The sequence below is a fragment of the Equus przewalskii genome, chromosome 12, assembly GCF_037783145.1.
Source record: "Equus przewalskii isolate Varuska chromosome 12, EquPr2, whole genome shotgun sequence".
Taxonomy (NCBI): domain Eukaryota; kingdom Metazoa; phylum Chordata; class Mammalia; order Perissodactyla; family Equidae; genus Equus; species Equus przewalskii.
Window position 1 is genome coordinate 28,794,384 of NC_091842.1, and position 20,974 is coordinate 28,815,357.

Consider the following 20,974-nt stretch of genomic DNA (forward strand, 5'->3'; position numbering starts at 1 on the left):
ATCCTCTATCTATCCACTTTCTATCTATCTCTCCATCACCTATCTATCTGTCTATCCATGCATCCATCCATCATCCATCCATCCATCACCTATCATCTATCTATCTATCCATCATCTATCTACCTATCCATCCATCCATCCATTATCTGTTTATCTATCCATTCATCATCTATCTATCCATCCATCTATCATCTACCTATCCATCTTCTCTATCCATCCATTATCTATCTCTCCATCACCTGTCTATCCATGCATCCCACCTATCATCTGTCTATCCATCTTCTATCTATCTATCCATCAATCCATCCATTATCTGTCTATCTGTCTATCCAACCATCCATCATCTCTCTCTATTCATCCATCATCTATCTATCTATCTATCTATCCATCCCTCCACCACCTCTCTCTCTCTATCCGTGCATCCATCCATGCATCCATCCATCATCTATCTATCCATCCATCATCTGTCTACATCACGAATGACTACAGGCTCAGCACATGGACACCCCTACGCACCCAGGCCCACCACACACAGACCCTCTAACGGATACTAACAAATGGATTAATGGTCACAAAACTACTTTGGGGTCCTACTTAAGGAAGGGATTTTTGACCAGTTAGGGGAGTGTGGGGACATTCCAGAACATCATCCTTGGATCCTCTGAAGAAATGCGGATGAACAATTCTCTTAGGTCTGGGTTCTAAAACCAAGATAACCTGGCAGAAGAGTTGTGGAGCTGCTGACAGTGGGAAAACTCCATCTTGTTTCTAACCCTAGGAGAGGGAGGAGAAAGTCAGCTGTCCCCTCCAAACATAAGGGGAGGTGGGGCTGCCTGAGATGGAGCCCCGTTGCTGTCACATCCTCTGTTGCCTTCAACATCTTCTCACCTGGCCTCACTGTAGAGGTCCACAACCATTCACCACAAAATGATCAATCATTCAAATTTAAGTACATGTTCAAGTTCAAGCTTAATGTACTGCTCCCCAGCTTCAAACCCACCAAAGGCTTCCCACTGCATTTAAAATATAACCTGAACTTCTTTCCAGGGCCTGCAAGATCCCTCTCAATCTGGCCCCTGTCTCCTTTGAGATCTCCCTCCTACCACTTTCCCTACTGCTCACTGTGCTCTGGCCACACTGGCCTTGCTGCTCCTTGAGTATGCCAAGCTCCTTTCTGGAGCCTCAGGACCTTTGCACATGCTTCTTCTCTCTGCTCAGAATGCTCCGGATCTCCCCATGGAGGGCTCTTTTACAGGTTTCAGTTCCAAAGTTATCTCCTTAGAAAAGCTTTCCTGAATGAATCATGCCATCAAAAGTAGTCACCATCAGCCTCCTAAGTCCTCAGTCATGACATGAATAAACTTTTATTTTCTTTATAATACTTGTCATCAGCTGAAATTTTTCTGTTCGTTTATTTGCTCTCTCACTGGCTGGCTGCCCCACTACACTGCCATTCCATGAAAAAAAGGGTCTGGTTTGTGGTTCACCACTGTCCCCCCGGCACCTCACACGTCACAGGCACTCGGTGACTGTCGGCTGAAGGAACGAGCATCTTTTCTCTAAGTCACTAGCATGGGAGTCCCACGGGATGGAGAAATCTATCTGAGCTGCTCAAGGACGCTGGCCACCTGCTGTGAGCCAGGCACCATGCAAAGCCCTGGGACGCGCCAGCACCAGGGACAGTCTCAACAGTGCACCAAGGGGCCCTGTAGTTCTTCCCTTCCTTCCTGTTCCATTTTACACCATTTGCCTTAAAAACAACTAAGACTTTAGCAAAAAAGCCAAAACACAACATTCAGGGCTCCATGCATCACATGCTGTTACTCTGCCAGGGATCTCAGTGGTTCTCACACCCAGGGTACCGGTTCTACAGCAGGAACCCTCACAAATCACTAGCCACGGAGTGGCCGACATCATTTGTCGTGGCCAGAAGTGCCCAGTCACCCAGCGGCAGGCTGATAAACAGGGAGAGCCCAGCCACCAGGCATCCATCTCCTTAATGGGACATTAATGTCTTCAACTGGCCGCTGGGGCCCCCAGCACGGGATCCAACTGGGACAGCATCTAATTGCCCCCTGACACCAGTTATTTACGGAGTGGGCTCCCATGGCAGCTTGAATCCAGCCAATCTATTTGGAGCCTTAATTGGAAAATGGTGGCTTAACAAGGAACTCCCACCCATGTCTGTTCAGTGCTCATTAGCAGGGCACAGGTCAGCCAGGCCAGGCCAGGTGGCTGGAAAAGGACCTGCAAGGAAAACATACGAAGGTAGGACACTTGCCCCCACCCTACCCTCAGCCCCTCAAGATACTCCATATTCTAAAATTGGACTCTTCATCTCTAACCCAGGAGCCAAACTCGTCGGGAATGCTTCACCCCAGGGATGGGTCACCTCTTTAGCTACCTGCTGACATGGGGAAGGCAGAAATCGGGTGCTGGAGTTTTGTGTGGGCAGCCCTCATCATGCTTGATCACGCTTCCCCTTCCTTCCAGCGTCACTACCGAAGCGCGTGCACGCACTCATTCAGAAATCTTGGCATCTACAAATGCAACGTTCTATTCCACGTGCTGGGGATACAGCAGTGATACAGTCCCAGCTCTCTTGTGGACAATCAACAAGTGATCAGAGAAATCAACAGGACGGTTTTAGATAGCAAATGCTAAGAAAACACAGTAAAATAAAGACGTGTCGGGTGGAGGATGCAGCTATTGTGGCATAAGTGGTGGGCAGGGAAGGCTTCTCTGAAGTGGCGCCATTTGGATTTAGATCAGAATAACAAAAAAGAAAGGGTGAGCTATGTGAAAAACTAGGGGAAAGCATTCTAGGCAGGAGGATTAGCATGTGCCAAGCCTGAGGCAAGAACAGGCTTGACGCGTGTGACAAAGATGCAGGAAGTATGAGTGGGGAGGAGAGTGGTACTGGATGAGGCTGGAGAAGCAGACAGAGGACAGATCATGTAGGGTCTGACAGATCCAGAGGCAGGGTTGATGTTACAAGGGTGGTGCTGGGTAAATCCATCAGCCTGGGGAGAAAAATAACTAAAAGCTGATTGTACCGGAGGGAGGAAAACTGCATTTCATGGATCTGTGCATCCATGCATCAGTCCATCTGTCCATCCACTGACCCATCCACCTGTCCGTCCACCCATCCATGCATCCATCCATGCATCCATCCATGTATCCATGTGTCTGTCCATCCATCCATCCATCCATCCATGTATACATCCATCCACCTGTCTGTCCATCCGTCCGTCCACCCATCCATGCATCCACGTATCCATCCATTCATGTGTCCATGTATCCATCTACCTACCCATTCACTCATCCATTCACTGACTGATCTGGTGTTTATTTTGAGCTAAACTCTCAAAAGAACTGGCAAGACAAAAGCACAATGAGGCATGGGATTTGTGGCCAAAGAGACCTGAGCTCAATTTTGAGCTCTTCTTCTTAGCTACGATCCAGATAATCATCAGATCTCTTACAGCTCAGTTCTCCAATATGTAAAATGGGACTAATGCCACTACTTCATTAGGAAACCGGTTTGTTACCGGTCTATTACTAACATAGGTTTAGGAGTCACTGGCTAGGATGAAAAATTAAGAGGAATAGAAATTCTACTATAAAAAGTAGATGAAGGCTCCAGGTTAGTTTGGTCCACAAATAGTGACCACCCCTCTATTCCTCTCCTCCTGCCCTGTTTAAGAGGCTGGTTCCACTGTTCAGGGCTGGAGAACCCTCTTCAGGCACAGGGTGAGCTCGCCTTCTGGGATCTTCAATTCCCCTCCTCTTCCATCTCCAACTGCCAGTGTCAGACTGTGGCATAGAACCCAACATGAGGGCTGTAAAGGGTGACAAATTGTGACAGTGTTGGGCCTCTTACCTCAGAAAACTGAAGCCTCCCAAAGTCGCTGGGCGGGCTTGCGATCTTGAAGACTTTCTTTGGCATCACCCATGTCTCCAAGGTCTCAAGTTTGCTCACAGCCAGATTGGTAGCGTGATGCTTGATCAGAAAGCCCTGGAAGCGGTCAGCAAGGAAGTAGAGGTGGACAGATGCTGGGTGGCCCATTGGGTAGTACCTGAAAAACAGGCACAGTCTCACACGAGCTCACTGCTTAGCGCCGAAGGTGAACAGGCTCGCAATGGAGCCCCCACACATCACGCTGGTCCTGTTCCTAAAAGAGTCCCCATTTTATACAATGCTTACCATATTCCTTTGCATCATCCTGAAAGCTACTCCCTGTGTAGCTACGATCTCAGTAACTATTAACGACTTTTTTGCTGATTATAAATGAAAAACATGCTGACTGCAGCGAAGTACAATGAAGAAAACAAAAAGTACTACTTCTGCTGCTTCTTTCCATAGATAACGTCAATTCGTGGACATTTACTGATCCTCTGGCACTAGGAACTGGGAAGCGACCCCGATGTCATACTCACGCGTCTCCTTCCAGACTTATTTTCTATGTATGTATTTGCATAAATCTTACATTGTTGGATAACACACATACTGGCTTTATCTCATTTTTGCCTCATAGCATTTCCTGAGCACTGTCACGTCTTTGAAAAGTCTCTGAAAACATGCTTTTTGTGTGTGTGTGCATACCCATTATTCCATTGTATATAATACCACATTTTATAGAGCAAGTACGCCATTACTGAGTGTTCATCTGCCTTGTATTTTTTTTCTTTTTTTTCTGCCATTCTAAACAATGCCGCATTGTTTAGATGTTAGTTTAGATTGCTTAGGATGTTGATCCTCGAGCAAAAATGTTTTTCGGAACCTCTCTCTCTCTTTAATCTCCACGGGGCTCTTTACGTCTGCTGCCCAGCTTCATCAGGAAGGTTATACTGATTTACGCTCTCACTGTTCTCCTCACCAACAGCATTGCGTATTATCCCTAAAAATTATTGCCAATCCAAGATACCTACAGAGGAGCACAAACAGGTAGCTCGTTGTTTAAGATGTATGTCTTTGATCCACAAGGGCGGGCAGGCGGAAAGGGGCAGGGAAGCTATGCAGAGATGCCCGAGGAGGGGAGGGGGCACCGAGCGGAGGAGGGAGGTGCCATGGATGGGCTCTTTGTCCTTCCTCCTTGTGAAAAAAACAGCTTCTGCTTCTGCAATGTGTAAATTGCACAGCACTTAGAGGGGCCGGCGGCTCCTTAATGGCAGCGTTCCACAAATCACTGTCCCCGCTCAGCCTTCCTTCCCTCTTGTCCCGATCTGGAGTTTAAGTCTTTATGTCCAATTATAAAGGCGAGGAAGGCGTCTTCCTCTGCTTCCGCGTGTCTTGAAATCACTGCCTTGTTATCGGGATGCCCCCGGGCTCTGAGGAAAAAACGTGCACTGTGTTTGACTGCTTGCTGGGCATTCATGGCTCATACCAATCCGCTTTGGGGCTGGACTCGGGGAGCGGAAAACCCTCCTCCTGGCCCGTGCTACAGAACTTTCTGCAATGATGGAAATGTTGTATATCTGTGCTTGTCCATTACAGCACCCACTGGCCACTTGGGGCTCCTGAGCATTTGAAACGTGGCTGGTGTGACTGAGGAACCGAGTTTTTAATGTCAGTTAATTTACACTTAAATACTGGCTTGTGGATAATGGTGACTGCGGACAGCATCGAGAGAGCCGTGGAAGAGTCCTGTGGTCACCTGCGTTAATTGGGTTAATTGCCAGCTCTTCACCTCTCCTGTCCCCTTGCTCTTTTCCACGTGACTTTACAGGTTTCCTTGCACCAATGAGGCAGACTCTGTTTCCCGCCCCAAACCTGTTTGGCCATCAGAATGTGGGAGAAGGGGTGTCGTGCCTCAAGAAGGCTTGCACGTTTTGACTCGCCCCTTTGCTTTTGTGTCATCACCACGAGAGCAGGCCTGGGCCAGCCTGCTGGAGGATAAGACACTTGGAGCGGAGCAGAGCCACCCCAGATCCGGTAACAACTGCCAGCCAAGAACAACGGAGCCCCCCGGACGTGCAGCTGGCGGCAGACGCAGGAGAGAATGCCCGCTGAGACCAGGAAAACCGCCCCTCTGACCCAGAGACTCGTGTGCTACGTAAAGCTTATCATTTCAAGATGCTGATTTGGGGCTTGTTTGTCACATGGCATTATTGCACTAGGGGAGTAGTACACTGTCAGCATTTGTTCTGCAAGGTGGGTGGGGCTGGTGAAGGTGGAAAAAAAAGGAGAGCGTGTTGTCACGGGAGTTGAAAGAAGAAAGTGTTTCCAGAAGGGAGCGGCCAATTGTACGGGGTGCTGCTAACGGGTCAAGAAATGAGCGATCGTCAAGCGCTCTAGAAATCTAAGAGTTAATCTTTGATTGCTTGCTCTCCGTCATCTTCTGTCCAGAAATCCTGAATCCACCCTTGACTCTCCTGGGCACTGCCAGCATCCTGTCCAAGCCACCAACACGCCTTATACCTGGGCCCTGGCAGGAGCTTCCTCACTCAACTCCCTCCTATTTCGTCTGCTGTAACCTACTGCTGTCACAGTAGCCATATCCTTTGTCCCCTGCTTAAATGCCACAAGTAGCTTCACTTCATGCTTGCGAGGAAACCCAAACTCTCCACCTGGTCTACAAAGTCCTGCCTCTCTCCCTAGCTTCATTTGGTTTCCCTCTGCCCCAACCCACCACTTTCTAGCCGCATGGATCTTATTTTGGATTCTTGAACATGCTAAGCTCATTTCCACCTCAGGGCCTTTGCACAGGACACTCTCTCTACTGGGAAGGCTCTTCTTCTCTTATAATTACATGGCCGTCTGTGTCTTACCATTTTGCTTAAATGTTACCACCTCAGAGAGATCTTCCTTGACTGCTGAATCAGAAGGCACCAGCTCATGGCTACCACATGACTACCTTCTTTCTCAGCAGAGCATTTATCCCTGTTGATCTTTTGTTCTTGTGTACGTGTGCTTAGGTGCTATCTGAATGGGAGGGCCTTGAGCTCGGCGGCCTGGTCTGTCTGGGTCATGGCTGAGTGCCCAGTGCCTAACAGAGCCTGGCACGTAGCAGATGCTCAATCAATACTTGTAGACTGAGTGAACATTCTAGAAGGATTTTCTCTTGAATCCCTTGCTTCTAAGGTCCATCTGGGGTACATATAACCCAGGACTGAACACAAAGCCCTCTGGCGCCTCATCTCGACTGTATACGGTACATAGTAATTAAAACTAAGAAGAGAGTGAGTTTTAATTAGATGTAATACGATATGCAAGATGCAATACAACAAAAAAAGGATGCCAGATGCATTCATTTGGCCCAAAGGTGTTTTATTTTCTTCTTTAAATAAGGTGGGCATTGAAAAAATTAGGAGACACATTAAAATCTGGATTTCTGATTTGTCTTGAAAAATCAGATTTGCTTGGCAACTCCAAGTCTGCATTCCCACAGGGCAAGAATGTGCTGCGGCTCAGCGCCAGGGGCTGCAGGGGCTCCAGGGTGGCATGGTCAGCCCACCCTGCAGGGGCCAGCACTGACTGACACCTGTCACCTCCCCAGCCCCGGAGGGCATCTGGATTTGAGAAATTGCAATGAAATCCTCACACACTTATTTCTGGATGGCGCCTCACAATCAAACTTTATTTTCTTGTTCTCTCAATCTGGCATTTCGAAAATTTCTGCAATGAATGTGTGTTATTTTATAATGAGAAAAAAAATCAATAAACATTATTTTTATGAAAGGTCCTCCTAGGGACTGGAAAGACACAATTTGCATGAAACACCCAGAGAAAATGAGACTCTTGAATTAAAGTTTTTCACTTGCTGTTTCCCCAGATACCCCAGAGGAAGGAATTCACTCCCTTCTGCCTTTTGGGATAAGGGTCCTTTGTCCTGATTGATTTGCAGGCCTATATTCATAAATACGGCGGCTCTGCCCGCAGCAAGGCACAATGGGTTCTATTCAATAAAAAATGAGATAGAGGCCAAAGAAATCCAGGCCCCAGGCAACTGATGGCTCGCTTAATCCCCAAACAAATACCAAGAGAAAATGTCAACAACCCTAAATAAATTGGGGGCATCTTTTGGAATTTCCCGGATCATTTACCTAATAAAGTCTATGAAGCCTGGGGTTAGCCCTATGCTTGGACAATATTTGTCTCCCAAGCATCTGGCACTGTGCTACCTACTCAGGATACATCCTGTGGTTCCATGCACAAGGGTTCTGTCCCCGGACTAGCAGGGGGAACAGACCTGCACCGATGACCTTGATTCGCGGCACTGCGGCCACCGCAATGGGAGTGTTGGAGGTACGCCCCTGAGCTGAGTCCTGCTCCGCAGAGGGAGGGGTGGGCTATCACGGGGAGCTCTTAACAAGCTTCGCAGGGGAAGTGGCACCTGAGGTGACCCTCGAAGACTGAGAAAGGGGAGCCTGTGCACGGACAGTGAGGGCAGTAAGCAAAGGAAAGCACAGAGGGAGCAATGAGAAGTTAGATACCCAGTTACGGAGCGCGCGGCTCACAACACAGGAAGCTCCCCGTTGACTGCTTTTGGCAGCCTCAAAATAGGGGCAACTAAGATACCAACAACGGCATCAACATCCACTGAGTACCTTGTACGGAAAACACTGTTCAGATGGCGAGAACAATAATACCTAACTCATAAGGTCGTTTTTGAGGATTATCTCTTTAAACCTCACGACAACGTAGGCTGTAAGGTTTCTTATTATTCCCATTTCACAGATGAGGAAACTGAGGACCAGGGAGGTTAAGGACTTGTCCAGGGTCAACAGCTAGTAAGCAGAGTTGAGTTCAAACTGCAGGTCTTGGGTTCCTAACCCACATTGGTCTCCCTTTCCACTAAATCAGAACCCACAGCGAGACGAGAGAGAAGGCAGAGGCTGTGAGAAGATAATGAAAAATCGTTGCAGCCCTGCGGAAACCCAGCTGGCTCCACACGAGGCCCCAGACAGGAAACTTTCCATGTTTTCAGAGTTCTAAGGCACAAAATCGTTCCTTTCTTCTCCTCCTTCCATCCCCGGGGGGAGGGACATACAGGGGAGGTCTCAGTGGAGAGACACTGATGTTCACACAATTTTCTTTTTTTTTTTGCTTTGTTGCTAAAAGGGAGAGGTGGGAGGAAGCAGAGAAGTTTGAATAAGAGAGAAGGAATGATTAGAAGCACTTCCGGGAATCCATCCTAAGGAAATAATTGGAAAAGAGAAGGAAAAAAAAAAGAGGTTTTCTGCAAAAAGATATTCATCAGAACGTTATTTACCATGTTCTGTTACTGACAACAGCTACAGGAAAAGGCTGGATTAAGCAAACTCTGGGATTTTTACTCAATGGAATATTTGTGGCATGAAAAAGGGTCATTATCACTATGGAAGCTGCAGAACAGCACGGGGAAAAGGGGCTAACATCATAACGCCAAGCCAAAAAAAAAGGGACACCAAATTCTTGTTGCAATTATGTCACTATCTTCAATGCAAAATGTTAGAGAACAGACTAAAAGACAAAACGAAAAGGGTTGGTCGGCTGAGAGAAAGGCAGGCAGGGGAGGGGACCATGTTGAATTACTTTCTTACCTTCCCCTCTTCTTTCCATGTATTCTAGAACATTCTTTCCTCAAGTGTCCACTGGTACCCGCTAATGGTAGGTGAGCTGATTCTAAGGGGCACCTGAATGTTTTAAATAATAGTCCTGCGTTTTAACGATGTGTTTGGTTGTATTTTTAGGTGCGCTAATAGTACGGTTATGTTTTAAAAAGGAGGCTTCACTTTCCAGAGATATATATTAAAATATTTATGGCTGAAATGATATGATGTCTGGGATTGGCTTCAATTGAACTGATCTGGAAGGAGAGAGAAAGCGGGTGAAGCCGAAGAGGAAACAGCATGAGCTGGGGCCGGGGGTGGTGGGAGTGGTAATTGCTAGAGCTGGGTGTGGGAGCATGGGGTTACACTCTACTCTCTATTTTGTATATACTTGATATCTTTCACAATAAAAAGTAAAAAAACATAGTTCTGTATTTTCATGGTGACATTCCATTTGAGGTCAACAGAGCCAGATAATATGGTGACAAAAAGCTTCCTTCTAAAGTACATATAATTGGTATAAAGAATGAGTCCACCGGGGCTGGCCCCGTGGCTGAGTGGTTAAGTTCGCACGCTCCGCTGCAGGCGGCCCAGTGTTTCGCTGGTTCGAATCCTGGGCGCGGACATGGCACTGCTCATCAGACCACGCTGAGGCGGCGTCCCACATGCCACAACTGGAGGGACCCACAACAAAGAGTGTACAACTATGTACTGGGGGGCATTGGGGAGAAAAAGGAAAAAATAAAATCTTTAAAAAAAAAAAAAAAAAGAATGAGTCCACCCAAGGGGAATAATTAGGCACACATTAGATCTGGTAGTCTGAAAAGCTAAGGTGATGATGCCTTAGACTGGTCATGCTCTGAATGGTGGGATGGTTCTAGACGGTTTGTAGGCAAAGGAAGAGAGGAGGAAAGCATGGAGTCGACTTGCAGCCTCCAACGAGGAGGAAGCTCCCTCCTTCACATCCTCCTCCTGGACCCCACCCCGCCCCTCCTGCACCCCCAGGGCTCACCCTCCCACGGGCTCACCGGCAGCTGTTGTCCCCCTCCGAGTGCAGCGACGTCTCGGCCCGTCGCAGCCCCAGGCGGGCGAAGGAGTGGTACAGGGTGAGCGCCACATCGCTCAGGCTGTGGACGCCGTCCGGCTCGTCGTACACGTTCTCCCAGTAGGAGCGGAGGCCCGGGGTCCCTGCGGGGTAGTTCCCGTACAGGTAATAGTCCAGCTGCCCGATGATTTCCTGATTCACCACCGCTTCGAACTTGCGGGCAAAGAAGGTGGGCCGGGCTGTCTGCTGTGCTCACGGGATAAACAGAGAGGCGTCAGCAAGAGGGGTGGGGATGGGGGTGGGGGTGGGGGTGGCGGTGGGGGTGGGGATGGGGGTGGGGGTGGGGTTGGGGATGGGGATGGGGGTGGCGGTGGGGGTGGGGATGGGGATGGGGATGGGGGTGGGGGTGGGGTGGGGGTGGCGGTGGGGGTGGGGGTGGGGGTGGGGTTGGGGATGGGGATGGCGGTGGCGGTGGGGGTGGGGGTGGGGGTGGGGGTGGGGGTGGGGTTGGGGATGGGGATGGCGGTGGCGGTGGGGTGGAGGAACAGGGCTCTGCAGCCAGCCTGCCTGGATCCAAATCCTAGCCCTGACCTCTCTGTTCTCAGTTTCCTCTTCTGTCAAATGGAGATAATAGTAAGGGTGTCAGGACTGAACGAGTTAATATTCGTAAGGTGTTTAAAGCAATAATGGGCACGTAGTAAGCATCATTTAAATGTTTGTTAAATACATTATATCCTAGGTGTTTACAGCTGGGGTGGATCTCAGAAATCATTTTGCTGGAGGTTGAGGGCAAATCTAGCCTGCAGATATGTTAGTTGTCCAGCAGTGTTTTAAAATTGAATTGGCTGGCCATATTTAAAAAGCAGAAGAGTTCACAGAAACAACTTTTGGCTTCCCTTTAAAGAGATCTAGCAACTCCAGGCACAGGTTCTTACATGGTAACAACTGGGTAAAGCTGGACAGCAGCTGTCCCTTTAAACGGGCACCAGCTCTTCAGCTCACTACAGTCCCCACCACTCCCTATCGCCTCCCTGGCATTGCAGCTGACTCCAGACTCACAGGAACAGCCCAGATTTACTGATCAGAATCTCTGGTAGTGGGGCTTAGGAATCTGTATTCTTAACAGGCTTTCCAGGTGATTCATTTATTCACTAAGGTTTGAGGACAAGTGCGAATGACACCTAAGCTGGCTGCACAGTAACCTGAATAGCTTTAAAACATTCAGATTCTGGGGTCCTTCCCCAAACCTACTGAGTCAACATCTCTGGAGATGTGATTTCGGAATCTGTACCCCAAAACGCTTCCCAGGTGATTATGATGCAGTTTGAGAACCATTTATGTAAACCGAGTTGTTAAGGAACCAGAGAGAGAAAGGGACTTATCTAAGGTCACACAGCAAGGGAACGGCAGAGCCAGGATTAAGATCCAGGGTCAAGGATGAAAGAAATAAGATCCTGAGCACCTGTGATCTGCCAGGTCTTGCCCTATGGTCTGGGGCAGGGATCAACAAACTTTTTCAGTAAAGGGCCAGATCATAGATATTTCCAGCTTTGCCACTCCTCAAGCTCTGCTGCTGTAGTGTGGAAGCAGCCATAGACAACACAGTGAATGAGTGGGTGTGGCCGTGTTCCAAAAAACCTATGTACAAAAGCAGGCGGTGGGCTGGATTTGGCCCAGGGGCTGCGGTTTGCTGACCCCTGGCCTAGGGCTATGGCAACAATTAAACCACAGCACCCTGCTCTGAGGAGCTGATGGTCTGGTGTTACTATTGACCTTAATGTGGGTCTAGCGTGGATTAACAGCAGCAACAGTGATTATAAGAACTGCTGACCACACACTCTCTGGAGGGCATTGCGTTTACGCCACGCCCGCTAATCCTCCCAACGCGCCGCAAAGCAGGTATTTCGATCCCCATTTCACAGAGGAGGAAATCGAGCTCAAGAAGGGGAGTGATTTCTACAAATGCACAGTTGTAAGATTCGAACCCGGATCCCATGACTCTAAAACCCAAGCTCCTTCTGCTGCATCCTCCTAGGGTCAAACTGTTAATTGAGTAAACCGGAAACCCTCATAACAAAAACCCTTGGCCTCGTTCTGACCATCCCATCCCCTCTGTCCTTCATGAACCCTTGGGAGCCCCCTCTCTGTGGGGGAGGGGTCAGCTCAGTGACCCTTACAGTGGCATTGAAAAGAGCTAGTCCACCCGGGGTTCAAACCCTCACTCTGCTACTTTCTAGCTGCATCTGTCTTTGGACAAGTCACCCAGGGCCTCAGCTCCCTCATCCTTACAATGGGTCTAACAATATGGGTACTTAGCACAGAGTCTGGCACCCAGCTATTATGATGTGACTATCCCCACTACCTCCTTAAACCTGCTCCCAGGGGCTTCTGAGTCTGTGTTTTCTGGGGCCTGAGGACCAGACTCAAGGCAGGGCAGTCTCCCTTCTCTGCCTGTGATTCTTTGATCATAGCTGGATCTTCTAAAAGGGCATGTTTCTATATTTATCATTCTCTTCCTCAGAGTTCTTTGAACGAGAACTCCGAGTGCCTTACAGGCAGCAGTTTCTCGAGTCTAGATGTTGGGGGATATTCTTGATCTTTGTTTACTGTGAAATAAAGAGCTGCGAGCACAGGATGCGGTCTCTGTGTCAGCCGGTCTTTATCAGAGACCACGATGTCCCCAGGATGCTGGAGCTGGAATACAAAGGCTGCTGCCCAGGGGCAGCCTGCGTGGGGCAGCGCTCCCAAGAACCAACACGGCTGCCTGCTCTAAGTGATGAAGGTTCTTTCCAATCAGGGCAAGGACTACTTGCTCTACAAAAGCGGGAATTATTTTTTTTCCCTTTTGAATAGGTCAAATATTCCCCCTGCACCCCTCTTTCTGCTCAGCAGATCCTTTCTGCACGGACCGTGGAGCTAAAATGTCACCCAAGTTCATGCCTAAATTAACATAGGTTTGAGGAGGTCCCTGGGCAGCCCTCAATCTGCCACCAAGAACAGGCCTAAAAAAATACTTATTGCAGCACCCGCTTACGGATGCGAAAGACATTAGGTGGGAACCTTGAAGGAATACGAACGAGGAGATGAAAGCTGCTCTGTGTTCTGTGCCTGTGTGGGCGTGAAACCAGATGGCAGAGGGGTCTGCTGCAAGAAGCCCAGGTCTGGAACTGGAAACACCTGGGTGGGACTTCCAGCCTACCACTTCACTAACTGTGTGTCCATGGACAAGTAAGTTCGCCCCTCTGAGCCTTGATTTCCCCACCTGCACGATGGAGAGGATGCCTACCCCAGTGAGGCCAACGCCCACAGATGGCCTGGCACACAGCCCGGGACAGGGACAGACAGATCCCCTACCTCTGCACTTCTCAAGCATAAATAACCTCCAGTCACCAGATTCTGACTCAGCAGGTCTGGAGCCGTAGAGATTCTGCATTTCTAACAAGCACCTGGTGATGCTGATGCTGCTGGTCCACACCCACACTCTGAGAAGCCCGGCTAAGAGGCTGGAAGTTCCATGCGGGCAGCCCGTGCCTGCCACTAGATGTTTCAGTTACGTGCCACAGTGAGGCAGCAGGGGCACCTCGGACTCGGTCATCAGCCTGGCGTTGTTGTCCCTGCCCTCCGTCTACATTAGCCATTTGGGGAACAGCATCCCACCTCCACGGGGTGGCCCTAGGGACCTCAGAATGATTTGTTTAGCCATTCCGCAGCATTCTGTTTGTGCTCTTGGCAGCTGGGGCTTGCGGCAAGGGAGAGAAGAGGAAGAAGCTCAGGGTGCTGGCCTGGAGGGGGCAGGAGGGGTGCTGACGTAGAAAGGAGAGAGGCTGTCCTCCTGGAGAGGTCTGGGGGCCCAGGCACCCTTGGGGCTCAGGGGAAGCAGATGGAGCATTTATCACCCTCCTGCTTCTGCTTCCAAAACTGTAAGCTGCTGGGCCACACAGAGATGCTGTGGGGACAGTGACATCTCTACCTCTTGTTACTCCTTTAAGTGCGATGCATCCAGAGTGTGGCGATTTCCAAACCTGGCTGCCCGTGAGAACTCCCCAAAGGGCAATCTATTAAAAATACAAATTCCTGGACCTCCTGGAGGTCAGCAGTTCTCAACCGGGCGTGAGTTTGCCCCCAGTGGACATTTGGCAACATTGAAGTCATTTCTAGTTGTCAGGACTGCAGATGGCTACGGGGTCTAGTGGGTTGAAGCCAGGGATGCTGCTAACTATCCTACAGGGCACAGGACAGATGCACAACACAGAATGACCCGGCCACAGCGTTGAGAGTGCTGAAGTTGAGAAACTCCACCTAGACATACTCAAGTTTGTATCCAGAAATATGTTTTTAGCAAATATTTCAGGGGATTCTGACTGAAAGGCAGTATAGAGAAACGGATATGAGTATGGCCTTTCGAAACAGATACACTAGGCTGTGTGACCTTGAACAAGTTTTTTGACCTTTCTATGCCTCAGTTTCCCTATCTCTAAAATGGAATAATAATATCTGTATCCATCTATCTTGCTGTCTGTCTATCTATCACATAAATTTGTCATGGGGTTATGGAGTCAATATAGGCAAAGTGGTTAGAATGGTCCTGGCATGGAGTAAGTGATCAAGAGATGTTGGCTATTGTTGACGTTGTTATTATTATTATCCACAGCCAGGTTGGATACTGCAGGGCTGACAGGTCTGGCCCTGGATGCCTGCAGAGGTTTGCTGGGAAGGTGTGCTTCAGGGGGCTGGCAGGGCGCTGTGGGCTCACCTGGAAGCGATGGAAGTCCTGCGGCTTGAAGTCATTGGGGGAGCAGCCGCACCAGTCCACGATGTGCTTGTACTGGCACTTGCAGCCCAGTTTGCGGTTCCAGTTGGTGATACGCAGGTTGTTGTCTACCATGGTGTCACAGTGGGGGCTGTTCTCCAGGACTGTGTGGAAGAAGGACTGGAAGGGAGAGAGGGTCCAGCCTGAGACCTCTTCCAGCCTCCCTCGGATGGGCTGGGCTGGGGGCTCCTTCCCTGGGACCAACTGTGAAGGGACTCTCTTGGACACTTGTCTGTTCTCTCTGCAAACAGGGTCAGCGGCCAGTCTGCTGCAATTCAAGGTACACTGGGTGTTTTGTCCAGAGTGACCTAACTCTGTTTAGAAGTCTACTGCTCTGAGTGTTTCTCTAAATTGTCTTTCTTCAGCAGCCTAGAATCTGATTTCAAGACATTTCATCACCCAGGACATCTGTCCACTCAGCAGAGAGGAAAAATTCCTCAGGGTATGTCAGCACATGGGGACCAGAGGAAAAGATGGGGACAATTTTCCAGAACACCATGGGCCAAAAGGGCTCTTGCTTTGCAAACAGCCAGATCTGAAACCAAAGGGATTCAGGTCTGAGGTCTTGAGAACAAAGACTGATGCTCTGGAATTTCACCCCTGGGAGAGGGAGGCCAGATCAGGGATGCATATGGCCCGGGGCTGGAAGGTGTCCCGGTGCCCTCCTGCCTCATCCTCTGCAGTAGTGTGACTACAACCGGGGGAGGGCGGCGGCAGGCTGCCTGCTGTCCGTGGTGCTGAAGCAGGTGCCATGGGTTCCCCCTATTCCAAGGACTCTTGGCCAGCCTCTCCTAGGAATCTGAGAAGGAGGCAATGTTGAAAGTGAAAAGAGACATCAGACATGGTTGGAGCTGCTGAGAGACTTCTGGAGAGAGAGAGAGAGAGAGACAGAGACTGACTTCTATTCGGATACTGTTTTATAAGCACCCCAGATACCAGGCAGATACAGTCTCCTCTGCTCTCTGCTCCCTAGGGGAAGCTGTGGGGAATACGTGTCCACTTGTTACAAACTTACAGCACAGGCTTCAGGATTCTGCTACACCGCTCCCCTGGAGGAGGTCTGAGACAGGGGAGGGCAAGGCAGAGGTGCTGGAATGGAGGAAGTAGCATCTAACAGGGACCCTGAAGTGCACCGTGCTTGCATGTGCTGGGGCAGGGGTGAGACAGAGAGCCAGAATCAGGATGAGCATCTTGATCAAAACAACCAAAGCCCCAAACAGTCTCTCCTCAATGGGTGGGTGGGCAAAGTGAGGCTCCACCCACCACCCCCAGCTAAGCGTCCTGTGATGTTAAATGACATGTCCGTGAACTTTGATTTTAAGCTTGAATTGTCTGCACACCCAAAGAGGTGCATATTCTCCATCAAGTGATAGGGAAAAGTACCCAGTTACCAATTGCCCTGTGTCTGCTCACAACGATACAGAAATTCCCTGCAAGATAATGGATGAGGAGGTTATCGGAATTGAGAGAAAAGGTGATTTTCGCTGAAATAGAATTAAAACCTGATTACTTAACATGTGTGCAGAATTGCAAAACCCGGCCCAGTGATGACAAGCCCATCATACCTCTGGAGTGACGTGGGCAGTCAGCCCCACCCAGAGCCTGGCACCGCCCCAGATGTTGGCGAGGGATGTGGAAACCATCAAATGAGATGCACTGTCTTGTCCAGCCTAGAAACACACAACCTGAGTGGTCCAGAGATGGGGCACTGCCAGGAAGGAACGGTGGACCATTTACAGGAGGTGTTATGGGCTCAACAGAAGCAGAACAAGCTGTGGAATCTTCTGAAGTTGGAAATTAGGATCAAAGTGAACTGGAGGTCAAGACACTGAATCCAAAACCCCTGGCTCAGGTCTGATAAGGAGGCTGCTGGCATGCCAGTGGCAACACTTCAGTACTGGCTTCCTACCCATTTCCCAATGGGGCTGGGGCTGTTTCACAACAGTTGGCAATCTTACACGAGAGGGCTTCTGAAATGGACTGAATGTTTGTGTCCACGGTTGAAATTTTAACTCCCAATGTGATAGTATTAAGAGGTGGGGCCTTTGATTAGGTCATGACGGTGGAGCTCTTATGAATGGGGATTAGTGCCCTTCTAAAAGGGACCCCAGAGAGACCCCTAACCCCTTCCACCATGTGAGGACACAGCGAGAACTGCTGGTAGACAGCGCAACCCAGAAGAGGGTCCTCACCCAACCATGCTGTCACCCTGATCTCAGACTTCCAGCCTCCAGAACTGTAAGAAGTGAATTTCTGTTGTTTATAAGCCACCCAGTCTATCGTACTTCCTTATGGCAGCCCGAACTACGACAGCTTCCCACCCTGAAGTCTGAAAAGGGGTGACAGGCTCCCTGGAGCTTTTCAAAGACTTCCAAAAGCCAACAGGAAATGCTGAGTCCCAAGCATTTGGCCACAGTGGCTGTCAATGCAGGGGGCTAGTGCCAGTCCAGCAGAAGCCCTGGCTGGCTGTCTTTGGGATCACTGGAATTTCTGGTTTGACCGAGAAAACACTATTGTCTGTCAGGGAATAATAGAACAATACTCAAAATTAGAAATGGGATTCTTGGTGTTAAAAAAGTTGTTATTACAGGATTGGTGACTGTGAAGGATCTGTCAAAAGTTGATGTGGATGTGTCCCCAAAAGGCCAGCATATACAGTTGTGTGAATTACGCACTGCACAACTCTAGGGGGCACCCTCAACACTGTAGGTATGAGAGGTTTATATTTTTTTTATAACAGTTTTCTGGAAAATGGCAGTCAAGTGTCTTGCTCTAACAAAATCAGTAGATCAGGATGATTTCATGACCGGGTGAGCCAAGTGTCTGGTGGAAGGGCTCCTTTTTGTACTTTGCACAAAGATGCTGTGCGTCTAACTCAATACAGCCTCTGTGCAGACTGGAGGGGAACCAGGGGCCCTGCTGCGACAGCAAGGTCCCTGGGAGCCGATGCAGTTCCCATCTTCATCTGGATGTTTGGAGACTATGAATTGTTTGGACCCAGTATCGCTTAGCCAAAAATTCAGCATCCACTTTGCTCCAAAGGCTGGAGCCAGCCCCTTACCTTTCTCGGAGACTTTTTTCCTGGACACTCACCTCGGCAGGAAGCAGGGTGTAGGAGTAGAACTGCTTCATTTTGGTCACCAGATCATCTGTGGAGAACGTCACATACTCCACAAACTTCCGGTTCAGCAGGAACCAATCGGAGCCGCCATCCACTGCAATGCCCTCGGGGATCCGCCGGTCCCCCAGGCGCCACATGTGGGCATCGCACTCCAGGAAGAGCCGGTCCAGGCCCTGTTTCCGGATGAACCTGGGAGAGACAACGTAGCCCTCAGCCCAAAGGTGCCCCGAAAGAGTCCACCCAGAGTCCAGATGAAATGGCACGATCGTAGGAACAAAAGCGTTCACTGAGCACTTGCTGTGAGCCAGGCGCTCCGTGTGTGGTTTGTCACTCGATCTCCACCAGTGAGTTTGGTCACTGCGTCCCAACGAGGCAAGTCCTTTTATTACGCCCATTTGACAGATGAGGACCCTGAAGCTTAGAGAGCTTAGGGGACCTGCCCGGCACAGTTAGATGACAATGACCATCTAACCATCATCTGCTCCATCTACTTCTTCTTTAGAGAACTCTTGAAATCACCTTTTCACGCTGTGGACACCTTGGCGGCTTGGTGGACACAGCGTGTGGACCCTCATCTCAGAATAATACCCTTAAATGCATACAGCAAAATATACAGGGTTACGAAATATTTTTTAAAAACACCAGAGTTATGATATAGTAATACACGTGCTTCCGGATTCACACATTAAATATAGGATCACAAGATATTTTTTAAAACACTAAATTTATGATAATTACGTGTGTTTTTTTTTCACACGTTAAATAACAAGCTTTTGTGGCAGGTCTAATAGCTACTGTAATTTTGAAGAGGTGAGGATAAATGATATCTGGAGGTATATGCATCAACGATAATGTGACACAAAAATATGTGATTCCTAACAGTTACTGCGAATGCTACTGGGGTTTGTTATCCACATTTAGCTAGATTTCAGTTAGTGTTTAGTGAAAATAAACATCATATTCTTCTCATCCAAAGTCACAGAGCCCCTGAATTCTATCCATGAACCCCAGATGAGTAACTCCTGCTCTGGAGTGTGTGTATATACAACTTTTGGGGTGGAGATTTTGCAAGGGAGGCAGGGCAGAATGGCGGTTCCTATTCTGTAGATGCAGAAATCAAAAGCCAGAGAGCTGGTGAAGCGGGTGTGTTGGGAGGTCAGACAGAGCTAGTGTGAGGCCTCTGGCCCAAACTCTCGTTCATTTACAGTGAGCATTAACTGCACCCCTACTATGTGCCAAGCATTGTGCTGGCCCTAATGCAGGTCAAGGAGAAGGAAGGATGACTCCTGCTCCTCAGCAGCTGGTGATCTCGTCGGAAGCTTATAGTCTAGAGGCCTCCCGACCCAAGTGTCTTGATGCTCTTCTGGCTCATACGACATAAAACGAACCATTTGAAAGTGTACAATTCCACAGCCTTAGTTCATTCACAATGGTGTGCAATCGTCACCTCTCCCTAGCTTCAAAATATTGCATCACTCTGAAAGGAGACCCCATGCCCATAAGCAGTCACTCCCCATTCCCCCTTGCCTCCAGCCCCTGCAACCACTAACCTGCTTCCTGTCCCTATGGATTTACCTATTCTGGACATTTCATATAGATGGAATCAGATAATACGTGGCCTTTTGTATTGGATCCTTCTACCAAGATAGGTTTTCAAGGTTCATCCACATTGTAATGCATACATCGGTGCTTCATTCCTCGTTTTTCTGGGAACTGCATCTCGATTTCACTTTGGACAGTCACCTATCTTCAACTCTCAGTTCACTTGGGTTTGCATCCCACCCCCAGCAGCAAGGGTGGGGACAGGGCCCAGCTGGTCGATCAGAGTATTCCATCCGGCTGGCCACCATCATTGGTTCAGGGATGGATGAGCACCTCAGGCCAAGTCTGAGATTGGGTCCTGGATTTCTGCTGGAACTACTGGGAAGGAGGGCTTCTCTATGGGATTTTTGGCTGGGAGAATGTAAGCCTAGAGCTGGTGGCAGCCATTTTGTCACCATGAGTACAGAGGTTGCCTGATAGCAGGGGTAACACAGAAAGAAGAGCAGAGCAGAAGAGAAAAAGAGAGAGAGAGAGAGACAGACAGACAGACAGACAGACAGACAGGGATGGAGTCTTGATGACTCTGCTTGAGAGCCTGGATCTCAATGTGCCTGACTTGCCCCAGACTTGTCAGTAAATGTGCTTAAGGCATTTTGAGATGGGATTCTGTCACTTGCAATTGAAAAACTCCTGACCAACACATTCCTGAACGATTTCAACGTTATCGCTGCCATGATGGATGCGAATGTTCTTAGGCCCCAGAGAGGGCAGGTATCCATGGCTGTGGCACCTACATGGCACCTGTTCCACTGGGCCGGCCTGCACGCCCCATCGTGTGTCTAGAGGGCTATGGCAGTGCTCATCACTGTCTTCTGATTAGAGGTACCTGTCTCCTCCCAGGGAGATGCTTTCTCACTAGGAC

The 20,974-nt window shown here is 49.1% G+C and overlaps 1 protein-coding gene across 1 annotated transcript in view; it reads right to left on the reverse strand.

The window, feature by feature from the left end:
• Window positions 1–20,974, reverse strand: part of XYLT1 (xylosyltransferase 1) — a 304,820-nt gene that overhangs the window by 15,399 nt on the left and 268,447 nt on the right. Inside the window, exons 7-10 of the mRNA XM_070566664.1 lie at window positions 18,483–18,699; window positions 15,333–15,509; window positions 10,563–10,825; window positions 3,884–4,079 (exon numbers count right to left, since the gene is read on the reverse strand). Coding sequence (XP_070422765.1) covers window positions 3,884–4,079; window positions 10,563–10,825; window positions 15,333–15,509; window positions 18,483–18,699 — 853 coding nt within the window. The remainder of the gene's footprint in view (window positions 1–3,883; window positions 4,080–10,562; window positions 10,826–15,332; window positions 15,510–18,482; window positions 18,700–20,974) is intronic.